Genomic DNA, 17380 nt, shown 5'->3' with positions numbered 1-17380 from the left:
TTCAAGTTATTTCATAAAATTATATTTTTCAATAACAAATAAAATTCCATAATATTAAGAATTCTACGCTCAGAGTCAATTAATTTCATAAATTGTTGCTAAATATACTTAGTACCTATAAAAAAAAAAAAAAAACTAGAGATAAACTGTATGTTCTATAGTAATATTTTCAAGAGTATCTTATTATTTAATCATTATTGGGTATGTTATTTTAATATTAGTGTTTAAAATATTTCTACGTTATAGATATATATATAAAAAAGAATCTGAGCGGAGGTATATTGAATAATGTTTTTAAGGAATAATTTATTTATTATTTATATTGCTAGCTCTAAACAGAAGGTTGAAATTATTTTTGAAAAAAATATTGTTAATATTAAATACACATTTTTGTAGTATAATATAATATTATGTTATTTTTTGTTATGAACTTAATATTAAATATCAATAATGATTAAAAAATATAAAATTCTAAGTAATTTTTTTTTTTAAAAACTGTATAAAACTAAGAAAAAAAGGATATTTTAAATGTTGATGTAGCTAAAAAGTGCTAAAAATAAGTTTGTTGGGAGAAATTATGAATTATACATTTTAAAATTAACCTTATACGATATTATAGTTTATTACCGTTTAATACATATTTCAAAATTTAGGACAATATTTAGAGTATGTATATTTTTGTGACAAAATTAAAAAATATTCTAAATTATTAGAAGTTAAGAAAAAGTCAATTTTAATTTAAAATTATACAAATTACAAAGTTTGATAAAAAAATAAAAATAACCATGAATAGGCGTTGCAAACATCCATGCTGTATCAGCTAAGGTTTTAGAAATGGTGCCCCTCTTCTTCCAGATCAGAAGGTTTCTGTATAATAAAATCTATCTACTCTCAATTTTATAAAATCCAATACAACATTGCTCCATGTATTGGTAACTTTTACAGTAAGCGTCGTTTCTGCAAAAAGAAGTTTTTAAACTTTACGAATAGTAAAAACATGTATAGTTTAAGAATGTCCTATTTATGTTAAGTAAATTCGCATATAGATTTTTATATTTACTACCACATTTATGTTATTTTAGATTTTTTTCCCAAAACTAAAATAAACACGTTGATTAATTTAATTTTTTTGAACCAAATTGTTGCGTAAAATTAAATATAATCAATCGATAAGTGTCGGATTTTATCCGTTATATTTACTCAAAGCGATAGGTTGTTTAGTTTTAAGTGAATTTTGGCGTTGATTTAAAATTGTGTCCATGCGTTAACAATTCAACTAGTCATGAAAGATATTAAAGTTAATGTTTTCAGCTCTAGTTCAAACCAAAAGGAAAATATCTATAAATTATAAGCTGCAATATTTTATTTAGGTATATGTTCAATAAAGCATAAATCAGTAACCATTATTTAAAATATGTATTATGGTATAGGTTAAGAAAAAAAACAGTAAACAATAATTTATTATAATAAAAATGTATTCCTGGTGGCAGCTGTAACATATAATACAGGAGTCGAGAAACCAAAAACAATAATAATATGGCGGGAGCACGCACAAATTCTGTATATAAGTACTATGCGTGTCTTGAATTACAGATATTTTTAAATACCTACCTAAAAAAAAAAAAAAATGACTTTAAATTGAATTCTGGTATTTTCCACAACTATTTATACTTGGGAAAATTCGAATTTTATAAGACAGCAATATATATGTGAATACTGTCGGTAGATACATTCAATGTTTTTCAGTTTTTTGTTGATAACATTATTCATTTTCTATTATCGTATTAAACTGTTGGCTAGACAGTTTCAAAATATCGTATTTTAAAATCAATAAAATTAAAATAAGTTGAAGTATTGATTAACAACATTCACTTAAAATATTTTATATTATTAAAAATAAATGAATATTAAATATTAAAATATTTGTGTATTTTTGTGTGTTCTTATTTCTAAAAATTTCAAATAATACAATTTAATGATAATATTGATATCATAAATTATTAATGCTAAAAGGAAAATAAAACTACTAATTTAGTTCTAGTTTGTAATTTAGAGTATGTTTAAAAATAAAAGTATTACAACATTAAAACAAAATAAATAAAAAATAAATAAGAACATAATTATTATAAATAAAAGAGAATAAGCATATTATTATGTTTGTGGTTTAAAAACTCAAAAAATAGTCGATCGATTTTTACGAAAATCTCAGAAATTGTTTTTAAAGATACCAAAAAAGTTTAAAAGCTTAGGGATTAGTTTGAACCATGTTCAATGGTAGCACTATATAAATATATATATTTTTTAATACTTTAGTTGATTATATATTATATATCCCATATAAACTGATAAACTACTATTATATTTCCATTATTAACAAATTTTGCATTTTAAAGTTGATCGTTTCACAAGTTAAAGTAGAGGAACAAAAATATCCCCGATTAGCTTATAAAGTTATGATACAAAACCCTAAATGCACCAAACGTTTTATTCCTCAATCGTATTTGTCTCCTCTCCACAAAGCTATAAGGTATACTGACACTAAAATGATCGTGATCCGAGATACACTTAAACCATATTACACCTAGTGCCATATTTTATAACCATTATTCATTTTTTTTCTGTCGAAATCATGAAATACAGTTATTTATATTATAATTTACAAAATAAAATACACTATACAGTTTTAGACTAATTATAACTTAGATAAAATCTCAATGATATACATTGTTATTTGAACGTTTTCACTCGTATAAAAGAAATAACATTATATTGTGTAGATACTAAAAATTTGAATTTTCCCCGAAAGATTTGATATAATATATCTAGCTGTAAAATGCTGTATAGAAGTATAGAAGAAAAATGTCTAGAAGATTCAAATACTTAATAATATGTCGTATCAAAAAATATTTATAGTACTACCTCAGAAGATTCACTATTTATGTAATGTTCATATAATACGCTGTCGTTTTGAGGGTGTCCGGACAATATTTGATCCTTTTTTTTTTTTGGTAATACATTTTTATACAAACATATCTATATTCTGAAAAACATATATTTTATATTTTTTCGAGAGTTTTGATTTTATTAATACATTAGAAAATGATTAAAAAGTGTGGACATTAAAATTACAATTATTGTATAATATAATAAATTAACGAAATATTATATTGTTCATAATCATCGATACCCTTGATTACCTAACCTAACATAAATTTTACTAATCTACTTGCCCAATTCTTCAAGCCGTATGAAAAAAGTTGTTACCACTGTTACTGGGTTGGGTGTATGAGAGCAATTTGTTAGTTTTGTATGTGCAAGAAAGATACATAAATTGTTTGGAAATAAGGCGGGCTTCAGACGATCAGGTAACACCAGGTCAAGTTCCAAAGAGACGACGAAGAATAAAACTACCACTGTACAGACGATGACAGTATTATATAACATTATGTATTATGTGCGTACGGTGTTAAAATGTTATGACCCTAAATACCAAGTAGTATAACGTGTCGATCAGCTGAATATATTATAATATTATATCTTTTTAAATTAACGTGACCAGATTTCTCTCATGAGAGGACTGTACAGCTTGTAGGTAATTAAGTCATCCATGAAATAAAAGAGCAACGGGGATGTAAAATTTGCCCCTATATTATACCTAGTGTATGTTGTTTCTTTAACTTATTTTATATTTTATAAATAATATTATTAAGTTATTTTAAATTCTGAGTAGTATTTTATAATTTTTTTTTTTTTTCAAACCCGTCATCATCACTTAATACATTGAAGGCATTCAAAATACTTTGGTTTAAAATGTTGAGGGTGGTTTTTAGTAGAAAATTGTATCTTATATCTAATCAAGGTAATTGAAATTGTTAACAAAAATTAAAGTAATTCTTGTTTTTCGAGTGAAGTTTAAAATCTGATATTCATGCTTAAAATAAAGTTTTCTTATGAAACAATTTTTTATTTTATTTTAACCAAAAATAAAAAAAACAGAAGATATTGAAATTGTCAACAAATATTTATATTACCGACTTATCGTCTTCTAAATATGGTATAATTTCAAAATATTTTGAATTTTATTAATTAATTTATGACCATGTGTAATGTGTTAGTTTTTTCCAATAATTGAAGTTTAAAAACTTTTCGCTGTCAATAATAATATAAGGTTTCTAATAAGTTTTTATTAATGTAATTTAATAATATTAAATATATGAATACATATGCATTTGATGTTTAATTTTTCACAGAATTACAAACATTTGCAAATATTTTTTTTTTTGCTAAACAATTTTAATTATTATTATTATTTTTTTTATATAATTAAGGTTAGGCTTGACATTTCAATTTAAGGTACCTCATAATTAGTTCATAATAAAATAAAAATATGTAAGAATATTTTTTTAAAAATACAAAATTACATAATATTTAAACGAAGAATAATGATGTTTTTTTTTTATTGTAATTTAAAAACATTATACGAGGGAACTTGAAACATATATTATGCATATTGAAATTTTAATTTAATTTTATTTCTTACTTTTACCTACCGCGAAATTATTAACGCTGTTCTACAATAACGTGGTACCTATCGACTCAATAGTTAATAACGAATTTATATAATTACTCATATTATCTACTTTGTACCTATAAATTTTATTTTGCGAATTGTCACTATATACCTTGTGTATATTATATGATTATATTATATTGATATAAATAATAATAATAATTAATATTATAATAAATGTAATGTTTAATCAACCTCATCGCGGTACAAGGTACAAGTAAACTTAATCGCTATATCGGGAACATCAAAAATAATATCGCATAGGGATGTAGACTGACATACACCACCTACGCTCGAAATCGTTTTTCGCATACAACGATATTTGAATAATATCATTGAATCAAAATGTAACACATCTAATACAGTGGGCAGTGGTCCACTCGAAACCCACTGTTGTACTCGTTTGTTTTATTTATAATTTTAGATTTTTAGAACAAGTGAAAATATATTTAAAACTGCCTGCGATCCGCTATAGGGATAAACTAGGATCGGGTATTAAACGTATTTGAACTATAATATTATAAGTCCCTCCTAATTTAGGACTATTTATATAGATACATCCGGCCACATCGATACGCTTAATATGGGGGGGGGGGGTAAACGCGTGTATTTATTTGATTATTTTTATTTTTTTTATACATATATATATTTCATAATCCTGCCGTGCCATTCGAAAAAGCAAAGTGGCGGCGGCGCTCGCTCTCGCGGCGGCGGCCGCATTGATCTCTGTGGGACGGGTGTGTGCGGAGGTGACGGCGGTGGCCACTACTTACTATACACGCTCACACACAAGGACGCTATAAAGTATGTGTATGTGTGTGTGTGTGTGTGTGTGTGCGATATCACCGTGGTGGGCACATCTAACGGGACGGACAGGACGGACAGACACGGACGTCCAACCGGGCGGCCAGCTAAAGGCGGTGTGAGCGTCGGTGCTACATACCGCGGCACCTACCACCCCTTTGCGTGGGTGTGTGTGTGTGCGCGCGCGCTCGCGGGTGTGCGGCGGGTGTGCGGCGGGTGTGCGGCGGGTGTGAGGGTGTGTACGGCGGGTGTGAGGGTGTGCGTGTGTGTGTGTGGGTCGGCGGGTCGGCGTCGTGGGTCGCTCGCTTTATCGCTGCTAGACGAGCACCGGCGGCTGCGGCAGCGCATCGGGACCGTGGGCACCGCGCACCACGGGCGCACCGTCGCACGCGCGCATCGCGCACACCCAAAAGCCCTACACGCGCGCGACGGCGCAAAGAATAAGGACCATCAGCCTCCGTCGCTGTCCCGGCGGCTAGTCGTGTGTGAGCCGCCACCACCGCCGTTGTTCGTCGTCGTCCGTCGCGGCCGACGTCCGCTCGTCCACTGTCGTCGTCGTCTTTTCGCTCGTAGTCGGTGTTCAGGTCTTCGACTATATATATATATATATATATACGGGTTTGCGGGTTCTTTTGAAGTCTCGTTCGAGTCCTTCCTCGCTCTTCACTCCGTCTTCTCACCGTCCCCGGCGACCGGCGAATAATATCCTTCTACGTCAGATACGTGCGATAATACCTGTGCCTATATTAGTGTGTACCTATATCGTTTACCGTTCTGCGTCGTAGTATTTTTCGTCTCTTCTTCGCGTCTCCCGAGCAAAACGACAATAAATACCACATAGGACGTACCGTCGATCGCACCACGACCGCCGCTGCCGCGTCACCGCGTGTACCGCAGATACACCGGTGCCGGTAATGGGTGGCCGATACCGCCGCGAGCCTTTCACGTCGTCGTCGTCGTCGTCGGTGTCACGACGGAAACAGTCGTTGATGACCATCGCCACTGCCGCGGCTGTCACCACCGTACGCTGAGAGACGCTACAACAGCCAAAGGCCGCGGTAGCGATGACGGCGACGATTCCGTGCAACTGGTGGCCGCGTCGCCGGCGGTCCGTCAAACGGTGGTCCGTTCGTCCCGTGCCGGTCGTCCCTCCGCGAAGTGGTCATCGCGTCCCGGCGTGATTGTCGTCGTCGTCGTCGGTTCTGGTGGTCGCGCGCGCACCGTCCACACGCGCGATGTTGTCGCCGTCCACGACGTTCTCGTCGTCTGCAAAGTCCGTCGCCGTGCTATTCCTGTTGGCGGTCTTGAAAATAAAAGGTGAGAATTTTTAAAAAAAAAAGAAAAAAAAAAAAAACCGGTCGTTACGAATTACGAGAGCTCGTGCCGATGTGATTTTATTTTTGAAACATAATAATATTATTATCGTTTGCGCGTCGTCACTTCGCCGTGAAACTGTTACATTTTTAAACAGCAACTAGTAGCTATACGACTGCACTGTATAAGTGTGTATATATATTATTATTATTTTTTTATATATATATAATACCGCTGCCACCGCCTCTGCCACTTCCTTCTACTCGTCCAAATCCACGGGCGGTGCTTATACACACATTCAACACGTAGGTAGTGTTCTTTTTTTTTCCAAACACAATATAACACCCCGCGAAACCGATCAAGTCTTTTGCACACAATATTTGTGTTGATCTTTTGGCTACACGACGTATTTCCCGTTTCGAACGAGTTTCACTGAATATCATAATTTTTATATATATAAACGAAAAACTGTTTAAGGGCGTACGCGTTATTGACGTGCAATAACTATTACTGTCGTGGGTTAATTATTTCGTATTCCGTCGCCGATTCACGCGCCACCGGACCACAAAAATATTTGTGTATTTTATTTTTCTCGCTCCGTGATATATAGATAAATACTATCTCGAAGATCTATAGTTAACACTCGACTGTGGCTACGGAATAGAAAGTAAATTAAAAGAAATAAAACACTCCATTTACTCTGGCCTAGCCCCATTAGTTTAAACCATAAGGAATAAGTTACACTAAGCGCACGTATAATTGGTCACGTGAGGTTTTCGACCGTTGGCAAAGTCTATACCTTTGTTGCCTACGCAAAGTATACAATGTACTTGCGAAACGATAGTCGTCAAAACCTACTGTAGTAATCCACTGTGCTAGAAACCAATTCCGAATTTCTAAAAGTCTGTATGAAACTATGAAACATTCGGACCAATTCCAGTTCCAGACATGAATAAAAATTAATTTCTCATCAAAAAACATCAAAACATATTAATCAATCTAATGTAAATAATCTTTGGTACCTGTATAAGAGGATACCTTGCAATCGATACTTCAATAATAATAACAGTTACATTCGAACAGTTGTGAATAATGCATAAAATACGCGCCGTTACACTGTGATCGGCGATAACACGATTATAATATCATTATGAGCCGTATGTGTGTCGACAATCACGTATCGTCGGATGTTTCGTACTGGCACAATATTATATTTTATATGGTCTATAGTAATATAGACAGTTGAAATCCTGCGGTATAACGACTATACTCGGAGACGACTTGTCACCGATTAAACATATACAATGGTATAAAATGATAATGTAATGGATCGTCAGTTTTTCCGTGAAATTTGTTTCAGAATTAAATTACTTCATTTGACTTTCGTCGGTGTCTGCAATTCTATAAAAACGAACAATTTAATACGTTAACTATTCCTGTCACAATTTTACGCCAATGTCAGGTTCTACGGGAGAATAATTTATTATAGGTATACTATGCATACGGTTCAGCTGTGAGGTATCTAGGACTCATATAAAATCAATTATCAAATAACTATTTAATTCGAATTGTTGAATGACAGACATAGCAAACGAACAGAGTCGGTCACGATTAACTTATTAAATCGAATAATGTAATTTTATTTCTTGAGTACATAATATTTGTTACGGGAGTTATCAATAATATATTAGTACTTCAATACGCCAAGGTTTTTCGAATTCACCTGCAAGTTTATTGTAAAACGAATCAAATTTTAATGAAAATATGTTTTTTCAACATAATATATAAATAATTATTATATACTGTGTGGAGTGTTCGTAGACATGTTTTGTTTTGAATGTTTTCTGCATTTACGATGACACTAAAATACAATAGGTAGTTAAAATAACTGCAGAAATTCAAAATATAATAGGTAATTAATTTAGTCTAAAATATTCCGATTTAATAATCATAATAAACTTCACCCGAATTGAATTTATTTCAAAGAAAACTTGAGTATTTTTTATTTTTGATTGAATCAAATAATATAATCAATGCGATAGTACCATATTCTGCAAAATATTCAAAACGTTTTGTTAATTACGTTTTTATCAACAATAATTATAAATTTTGAATTCTGATGTGTGTAGTGTAATTATTACTATTATGAATTTGCATTTTGCATGTATTCAATAATTATTGATGGCATTGAAAATAGTTTTAAAATATATGTTTTATATATTATTTACGGTATCAGCTATAATTTTTAAGAGATTATCTTATTATACCTAGTAAAACACAGTTGTTTTTCTTAGGTCAACATAATTTAGTCATTAAAACATTTGTTTATTAATAGCAGCATAAAGGTACTTCAATAACTATATCATATAATTTTTTAAATATTTTATGATATGTATGACAACTAATAATTATTGTAGAACAACTTGGAAAATATAATGATTTTTGAAAAATTTAATACTTAATCAACGGTTCTATCTACGGCATACTATTTTCTAATGCCATTCGATGTACAGTAATATAGCTGTATCCTCAACATCCAAGACATATATCTACAAATAGCGTATTTTTAATTTATAGAATTAATATTTACGATCTAAACCAAACAAATACTGAATGCTAAAATACATTAATTTTTAATATAAACTAGTAATTTTATGAAATATTTAATTTTCGAACCAAACCCAATGTTTGGTAGTTTGGTTTGAAAATTATTGTGGATTTATTGTTGAAGCAAATTTATGTTATATTGTATTTTTTATTATAAATATTAATATTTACGTCTTAATATTTATTAAAGTTTTTATATTTTTTTTGGAGGAGTTTGGTATAAAATGTAAATAGTTTGGTTTAGTTCAAGTTTGTTCAATTAAAAACAAAAAAGTTTGATTGGGATTCAATTTTTCCAAAATACGTGCAGGGTACAAAATATTAATAATATAATATCTGATTACTATCTGATTACTAGTATCTGAATGCTGGAGTTCGGAATATGTTTAAAATTAGTAATTTTAAACAAGCTTAAAAATAATTAGTATCAAATTATTATTTATTTTTTAGTATGTAATATTATTATAATATTATTTAACATACAATTATGTATAAAATTAAAATTCATAACTTTGCATAAATTTGTCTTATAATCTTAATGTCTCTAAATATAAATTATAATATCATTTCACTAACTATCTGAACACTAAAACATTATTATTATAATCGTATAAACACCGGCGATAAACGTTTTATAATTGAGGAACGTCTAAATTATTTTAAATGCGATTTACAATACAAATTAAAAAGTTGTCTGGTCAGCGATTTGTATACTGGACATTTATGTATTTTTAATCACCTCTTTTGTTGTAATGGTGTACAGTGTTTTGTTATTTAAATTAATAACAATTGTATTATTCACAATGATGAAATTGGAAAAAATAACAATTCAAAGAAAAGTTTAATTAAAATTAAAATACGGCCAAGATATTGTTGAAATTATTTTATTGTATTCGGTCGTCTTATGTTTTGTTTTCAATCAATTATGCAGGAAATTATGAACTTAGATTTTTATTTTATTAAATTATAAAATTAAGATTATTGATATTAAAATATAATCTAAACATCTGCATTTTTTATAATTTTTTAGAACTTAATTTAGTAAGCTTATAAAAAATAATTATTTAATTTTTTTTTTTTTTTAAATTATTATAAACTAATTTATCAACGTAAACTATGCAATATATTTTGATATATAAAAATAATTTTACTATACATTTTCATAATTCAATATGATTTATATTACTAAGCATTTTTTATGACATGTATTCATGTTAAAGTAAATAGTATGCAAATATTCATGTTTTTATGTGAACATTACTTGTGTACAGGTGAATCGTTTATTTGCATAATGCAATTAAATCAGTTACACACTGTTACTTATAAAAAAATTTCTTTCTAAGAAAAATAGTATATTTATATTAAGTGTGTGGTATTAATTAATATATTTTAAAGTTTTGAAGAATTTCTGATACACTAATATCTGAAATTTGGAATAAAATTAAATTAAAAATTAAAAACTGATATAATCAAACTTCAATTGAATAATTTATGAACAAAAAATAATTGTAAAAATGTAATTGTTTTCTAATTGTAAAAAAGAAACAAAAAGGCGCATATCTAGGATTGTCTACATCCTCTCTAATATTTTTAAATATGCAAAATAAAATATTTTGTACATTATAAACTATGTAATAAAACAAATAAAAATTGTAATCAAAATTATTTAGACCCTCAAAATAACCTAACCTAACCTACTGTTTAAAGTTCTGTGTCACATTATATTGTAAATAATATGTCAAACAGCCAGTAATAAGCAAGGAAAACAATTATACAACTTGAATGTCAACTTTTACAGCTTTACATGTAATTAATTAAAAAGTTATATAAACGCACATCAGAACTTATTTGTTAAATTAGCCAAATTATTTAAATAAAAACATATAAATTCAGAGAAGATTTTAAGAAATATAGTTTGCTTAATAAGTATATTATGTTCATTTACAAATCACTTGATTTTCGTTTTAAATTAAAAAAAAAAAAGAATTTTATTTTATTATTCCTTAAATATTTATGTTCTTAGTTATGAATAACTTTATTATTATTGAAAAAAAAGGATTAGTTTAATCTTATGATTAACACACTTTACGTCTTTTTTAGATGGACTATTATAAAATCTACAAAAAAAAAAAAAAAAATGATAAATTAAAAGTAGCTAATATTTGTATTAATCAAATCAGAAAAGAATATTTAAAGTATCGTTTAAACTATCATATTTAAAATAATTATTAATTAAATTAAAATGCTATAAAAAAAAAAAAAAATGTTATGCATTTTACTTTTTTTCTATTTCACTGCTCGTGCCACTCGAAGATGGCAACAAGTCTAACTTTTGAACCGAGACAAACAATATATTACTGTCAAGTGTGCTCTTAAATTCTTCCTGATTTTTAGTTTTTATATTTAGGTAGATACTTCTTGTATGGTTTAAAGATATGCCTAATTATATTGGATATTGCCTTTATTTAATATATATTAGGTGAAAATAATGTATAAGTATTAAAAAAAAAATAATAATAAACAAGTTCCATATAAACTACAACGATGATTGTTCAACTAATTATTTTTATTAAATTTACTTTCATTATTATAATATTCTTCTAAAACTATAATTTATTAACTAGTATTATATATATATTTTTTTTTTATGTTAATAAAAATAATAATAAAATGATTTTAACGAAGTATTATTTATTAATAATAATTATTTAATAACCTTTGTGGTGAAATATCGTCATTGAAAATTGTTATTCATTATAAACTGTGATGTAGAAATTATTAATTGAAAATTTAATTATCAAGTAATTTATTTAAATTTACTCGCTAAATGCATACATGATCAAATGTCTTCATTTGGTAGCATACCCCAATCAATCGAATAATGTATACGATCAGTAATCTCTTATATTTGGCTTTTATCATTTTTATGTTTATCATACAATATTACATGGAACTTTTTGAATAGTTTTTCGACAATTTAGTTAAATTACTTTACTTGTATTATAAATATAAAAATCACATTTGCATAAAATATACAATAGTTATAATACTTATAATATATGTATACACAATTTACTATAGACAAACAGTTAAAATTATTATTTATCTAATATTTTATTGTGATAAGTCACTAATTGTTAACCAAAAAGCATAAACTGTAAATACTTATTTGACCTAATCAAATCTTCTAAAATTGTATTTAATTCATTGGAACACCATTTCACTAATATAATATTTAAGTTTTAACTAAACATAAACTCGTTTCATGGATATAATAATGCATTAATAAGTAGGTACCGTATAATATACGTACCTAATATATATGAGAGTTTTAAATATTAGGTATTCATTTTTGATAGAGCAGAACAAAAGCATACTATTCTCTGTTGTACTACTATCCTAGAACATCAACATAATTAATAGTTCCCAATTCAGTAAGATTTTCATATAAATTCCAAAGAAAACCCGAGACCAATCTATCAAGACAGTAACGTGACCTCAACACCACCAGGTAGAATGTTTCTACACAATGTATAAATTTCGAATTATTAATATTCAACGCAAGAGAAGAAGGATTCTAGAAATTATTTTTTCTGTAGAGTACTATAATGGGCTGTCGATATATTATTCAGGTCAGGATTACTACGACATGTCGATTAGTTTTGTCAATTTCATCCACCGTCATACTAATGTGAGGGCTCAGAGATACTATTTATGACATTTCGGTCAAACTAAACCCTAGCTAAGTCCTTGTGGCGTATATAGACCTCGATTGTGACCAAGCGACATATTATATTGAAGTCATTTAATCATAAACATATTTTATTTTGGTCAGTTGATATCTCTCTCGCAATATTATTTCGAACGCATAAATAAATATTATAGTCTCTTATTGTTAAATTTATAGTCTGAATAAAAAGGCAAATCGTACTGATGACTTTAAATTGTATACACATCTATAATTTTTTTTATTGATACTTTAAAATAATTAATCTTAATCTTAAAAACTACTAAAAAAATAATGTTTATTGTTAATGTAATAATAAAAAAGTATATTTACATTTTAATAATTAAAACTATTAAGAATTTTAAAAAATAACGAATTAACTACATAATCAATATAGGTACTTACTTATTTATATTTACGTTACTGTTTTGAAGTTTAGTACTTTATAATGGTATAATACTATTCTATACTATTATAAAAATTGTCTTTCAATGAATAAACAACCATTCGATATTAAATAAAAAAGAAATAATGACAACTTAGATCATGTTTTTTTTAACAAGTTTAATCAGTGCTTTAGTTATTTTATGCGACGCATAGGAAGCGTTTTGTGAAAGTTTTAACAAAACTAATGTGTTGCTTGCATATTATATAAGGTAAAATAACTTACCAGTTACAATAGTAAAACTTTTATTAAATAATCTTTTTTTTTTTTTATTGTCTAAATTAAAAAAAAAAAAATCAACATTTTGAGAAAAAAATGTATCATCACAGACGATTTTAGCGTGAGTTGCTAATTGTCATATAATTGTATGATTCATCGTTTCATATTAACTATTTATAAAAAAAATAACTTATCTACAGTATATTCTTGATTATTTTTGGAATAGGGTAGCAGGGCATTTCCGGATAAGCGAACATCGTGGATATTCCATGAATAATAATTTTTTCATTAAACGTATCAACAATTACCAAAAAAAAAAAGTATTAAACAAGCGTATAGTATTTTATGTCGTTATCGAGTAGTTGGCTATCACAACCAAATTAAACCGATAATAATGAATAATGTAAAGATATCTATTTTTTTTTGTATACACATATGTATGTAGATAATTCCACAGAAGGCAACAGATAATCCATAATTTGGATAATCAAGAAAAGACTGTATTTTATTATGTATTTAGGTATGTCTATCTGTCCATAATATTTTTCATCAGCATAGCTATATTAAAACATTATAATAAAACTTACTTCACTTAGTATCTACACTAAAATTTTAATTTTGTAGATTATAATAACTATATACAATAATGGTAAATCGGAAGAACTTATGAAACGATGTAGATATGATTTTGTTTTTAATAAATTGGGACATTATACGTCACACTATTTGTTTTTATAATGCATAATATAAGTATTTAATATTTAGTTACGGTTTATTAACATTAAAATAATATATTATTACACTTAATTACATACATCTCGAATTGAATTATTGCTATATATCTACATTATTATTTCATATGTTTATTATTTAGGCACCTACGTTAATCAATTCTAATCTGAACGCTGTGCTTACAGTTTTAGTAATATAAATTGAAACACATACTACTAGATTGGTCTTTATTTTGGAACCATTAATAGAATGTGTTTATCATTATTTATCATCAATTCATTATTCTATAGCCGTAAAATACACTATTTCATACTAAATAAATTAATATATTAGAGAATTTAAAATTAAAATTAAAATTTAATGGTTGGTACCGCTGGTATTATCATAGAATAGGAAGGTAATTAATTTTTATTTAATTTAATTTTAGTTTGGATGAAAAATACTTTCTGGTCCATGCCAAAAATATATCATTTAAAATTAAAACTATAGTTATTTTTTATACTGTATACAAATGCTATGCAATTCATGATTACTAAGACCTACTTATCTACTTAATTCGATGTAATTCGATCAAATAGATTAACTATATTGTATCCATTGTTCTAAGAGTGTTTATACTAGTTACGAATTACGGTTAATTTATTGAATTCCATCAGTGTGGTGTTAAAATAACAAATCGAATCCAATCACACGAACTATATTTAATATATTGTGAGAACAATTTACAGGTGTATTGAATCTGATAAATGTGTATGACATCGACAACTGTAGCTCTATTAAACACGTTTACGCACCTACAGAAATATTCAGAAAATACCTAACAATTGTTTATGATTCATTTTAAATAACAAGTGCTTGGTTCTTCTGAATAATAATTATGGAGTATTTAATAAATTGTAATTATTATGATAATGCAATTTCAATATTTTTTTAATTGTTATAATAATTAATTGGTTAATTGTCCATCAATACAATTTTAATTATTTATTTTTGATTTACATACTGCATTTACATCTGATGGTTGATAAATAAAATATAATTATATTTTTATTTCAAACATTATTAATATAAGTATAGTTTTTGAATAATAATCATTGGATGTCAAATGTCTATTAGTATCTAGAATTATTATAAGTTATAACTTATAGCAATACGAATAAAATCAATAAAACTACTATGATAGAAATTGAAACAACATTTCAAGATAACTCGGAATTGTAAGCTATACACATAGGTACTACAGCTATTCTATATTGTTTTTATATCGTAGTTAATAGTTGCCATATAACTACTAAGTATTAGATTTTGCGATTTCATTAAAAGAAAAACTTTAAATTGAAATAATTAGATTGAATATAAGGGTTTGACGAGCGACGCAAAGTTAGAAGCTTTGGATGTTGTATTAACGACGAAAAAGTGTAGTGAAATTTTAAACTGAAGTAGGTTCAATGGATGTGTTTATGATTTTTTATAATGCTTAATTTGTTACCTTTATATAATACGTTATATTAAAGTAAATATATATCAAAACTATAGTAATACTCTGTTTTTAAATTGCAAATTGTATTAATCGTTGAGCTATCCTTGTACATACAAAGGGTTATAAAAAGAAGTAAACATAATACCTATATGTAACATGTTTCAATTACAAAATTAAACATTTACTAATGTATTTTAGCTGTACGATGATCAAATTTATATTATGTTCTGTATACTATAAATTATCATAGTAACCAACACAATAATTAAAATAAAGATTTGACTATAATTATTTAACATGGTACTTATACGGAACACCATAAAAATTATAAATTTAAAAATGGAGATTCTAATTTTCTTGTATCATCAAATATATGATTAGATCTGAGGGGGTTTAATCCTTGCGATAGAAATTAATAATTTTCTTAAATTACATTTTTCTTTAATTTCATAATTAAATTTATTTCAACTTAATACTGGAACCATACGTGTAAAATGTATTTAAGTAGAAAATTGTATAAAAACATATTGTTCACAGCAAAATTGCTATTCTATCACGCTGTGGGACTGACTTAGTGTGGGTTTATTTTTAGACAGTATACATATAAGGTTTAAAAATGTATGTGTTATTTATTCTTACAGTTAACAATAATTTTGAAATCTAGAACAGGGGAATTAAACTAAAACTATGGTTAGGTATTATAATTTTAAATAATATTTGAATATACGTATCCATTTTCTATAGGAAATCCCTGATAAATATATTATTACGGATTATGTGTTTTGGGGAGGGGGGTATTAGTGAAAGTTTCTCGAGAAAATTTTCTATTAAAACAACATCGCAGAGCTCAATTTAAGTGAATAATTTATTTAGTTCCTTATTTGCTATAATATGGTCGGTGGTAAACTGATAACCATGCGATATTATAGTAATTTTACAAATTACCTATTTACCTATATAATATTGTGTTGTTCGTGTGCGTGTGTGTGTGTGTGTGGTGTGTGTGTGTGTGTGTGTGTGTGTAATATTATTATATAGAATTGTAGGTACTTATACCCCCGTGATCTAATAACGTAGTTAATATATAATAATATAGCCATTGCCATTATTTATGTAACACAACATAATGTGTATAATGATGTCGAAACAATTATAGGTAGTGTACCATAATAATAATAATAATAATAATAATAATAATACGAGAGTACCTACCTATATTATTATACGACTACGCGCGGCATTGTGTTTACACACGACCGGACAACCGTGTGCGGGAGAACGCGCAAAATGACTGCGCGCGTGCACGTCGATTATAATATACGCGCCACCCGCCGAATCAGTTAAAACGTAATATTGTTTTCCGTTATTGTACTCGGAAAGGTTACAATTACGTCATTACGTAATAAAGCTATCATAACAGTGTGTATAGGCACGCGGACCTATGGCAAACACTGCACATCCGCCCGTGGTGGTTATATCGGT

At 28.0% G+C, this 17380-nt stretch overlaps 1 protein-coding gene across 4 annotated transcripts in view; it reads left to right on the top strand.

Moving 5' to 3' along the window:
* Window positions 1-5816: 5816 nt before the first annotated feature.
* LOC114132690 (acetylcholine receptor subunit alpha-type acr-16-like) overlaps window positions 5817-17380 on the top strand; it is a 198802-nt gene continuing 187238 nt past the window's right edge. For 2 of the 4 annotated variants that reach the window (XM_050200974.1, XM_050200972.1), the window contains exon 1: window positions 5820-6691. In XM_050200974.1, coding sequence (XP_050056931.1) covers window positions 6610-6691 — 82 coding nt within the window. In that variant the 5' untranslated portion in view covers window positions 5820-6609. Of the gene's footprint in view, window positions 6692-17380 lie in introns of all 4 variants that reach the window. The other 2 variants (XM_050200973.1, XM_027998223.2) reach the window with 2 other exon arrangements.

This window comes from Aphis gossypii, chromosome 2, assembly GCF_020184175.1.
Source record: "Aphis gossypii isolate Hap1 chromosome 2, ASM2018417v2, whole genome shotgun sequence".
Classification (NCBI taxonomy): Eukaryota; Metazoa; Arthropoda; class Insecta; order Hemiptera; family Aphididae; genus Aphis; species Aphis gossypii.
The sequence above is the reverse complement of the archived record's forward strand: the minus strand, read 5'-3'. Positions and strand labels throughout refer to the sequence as shown.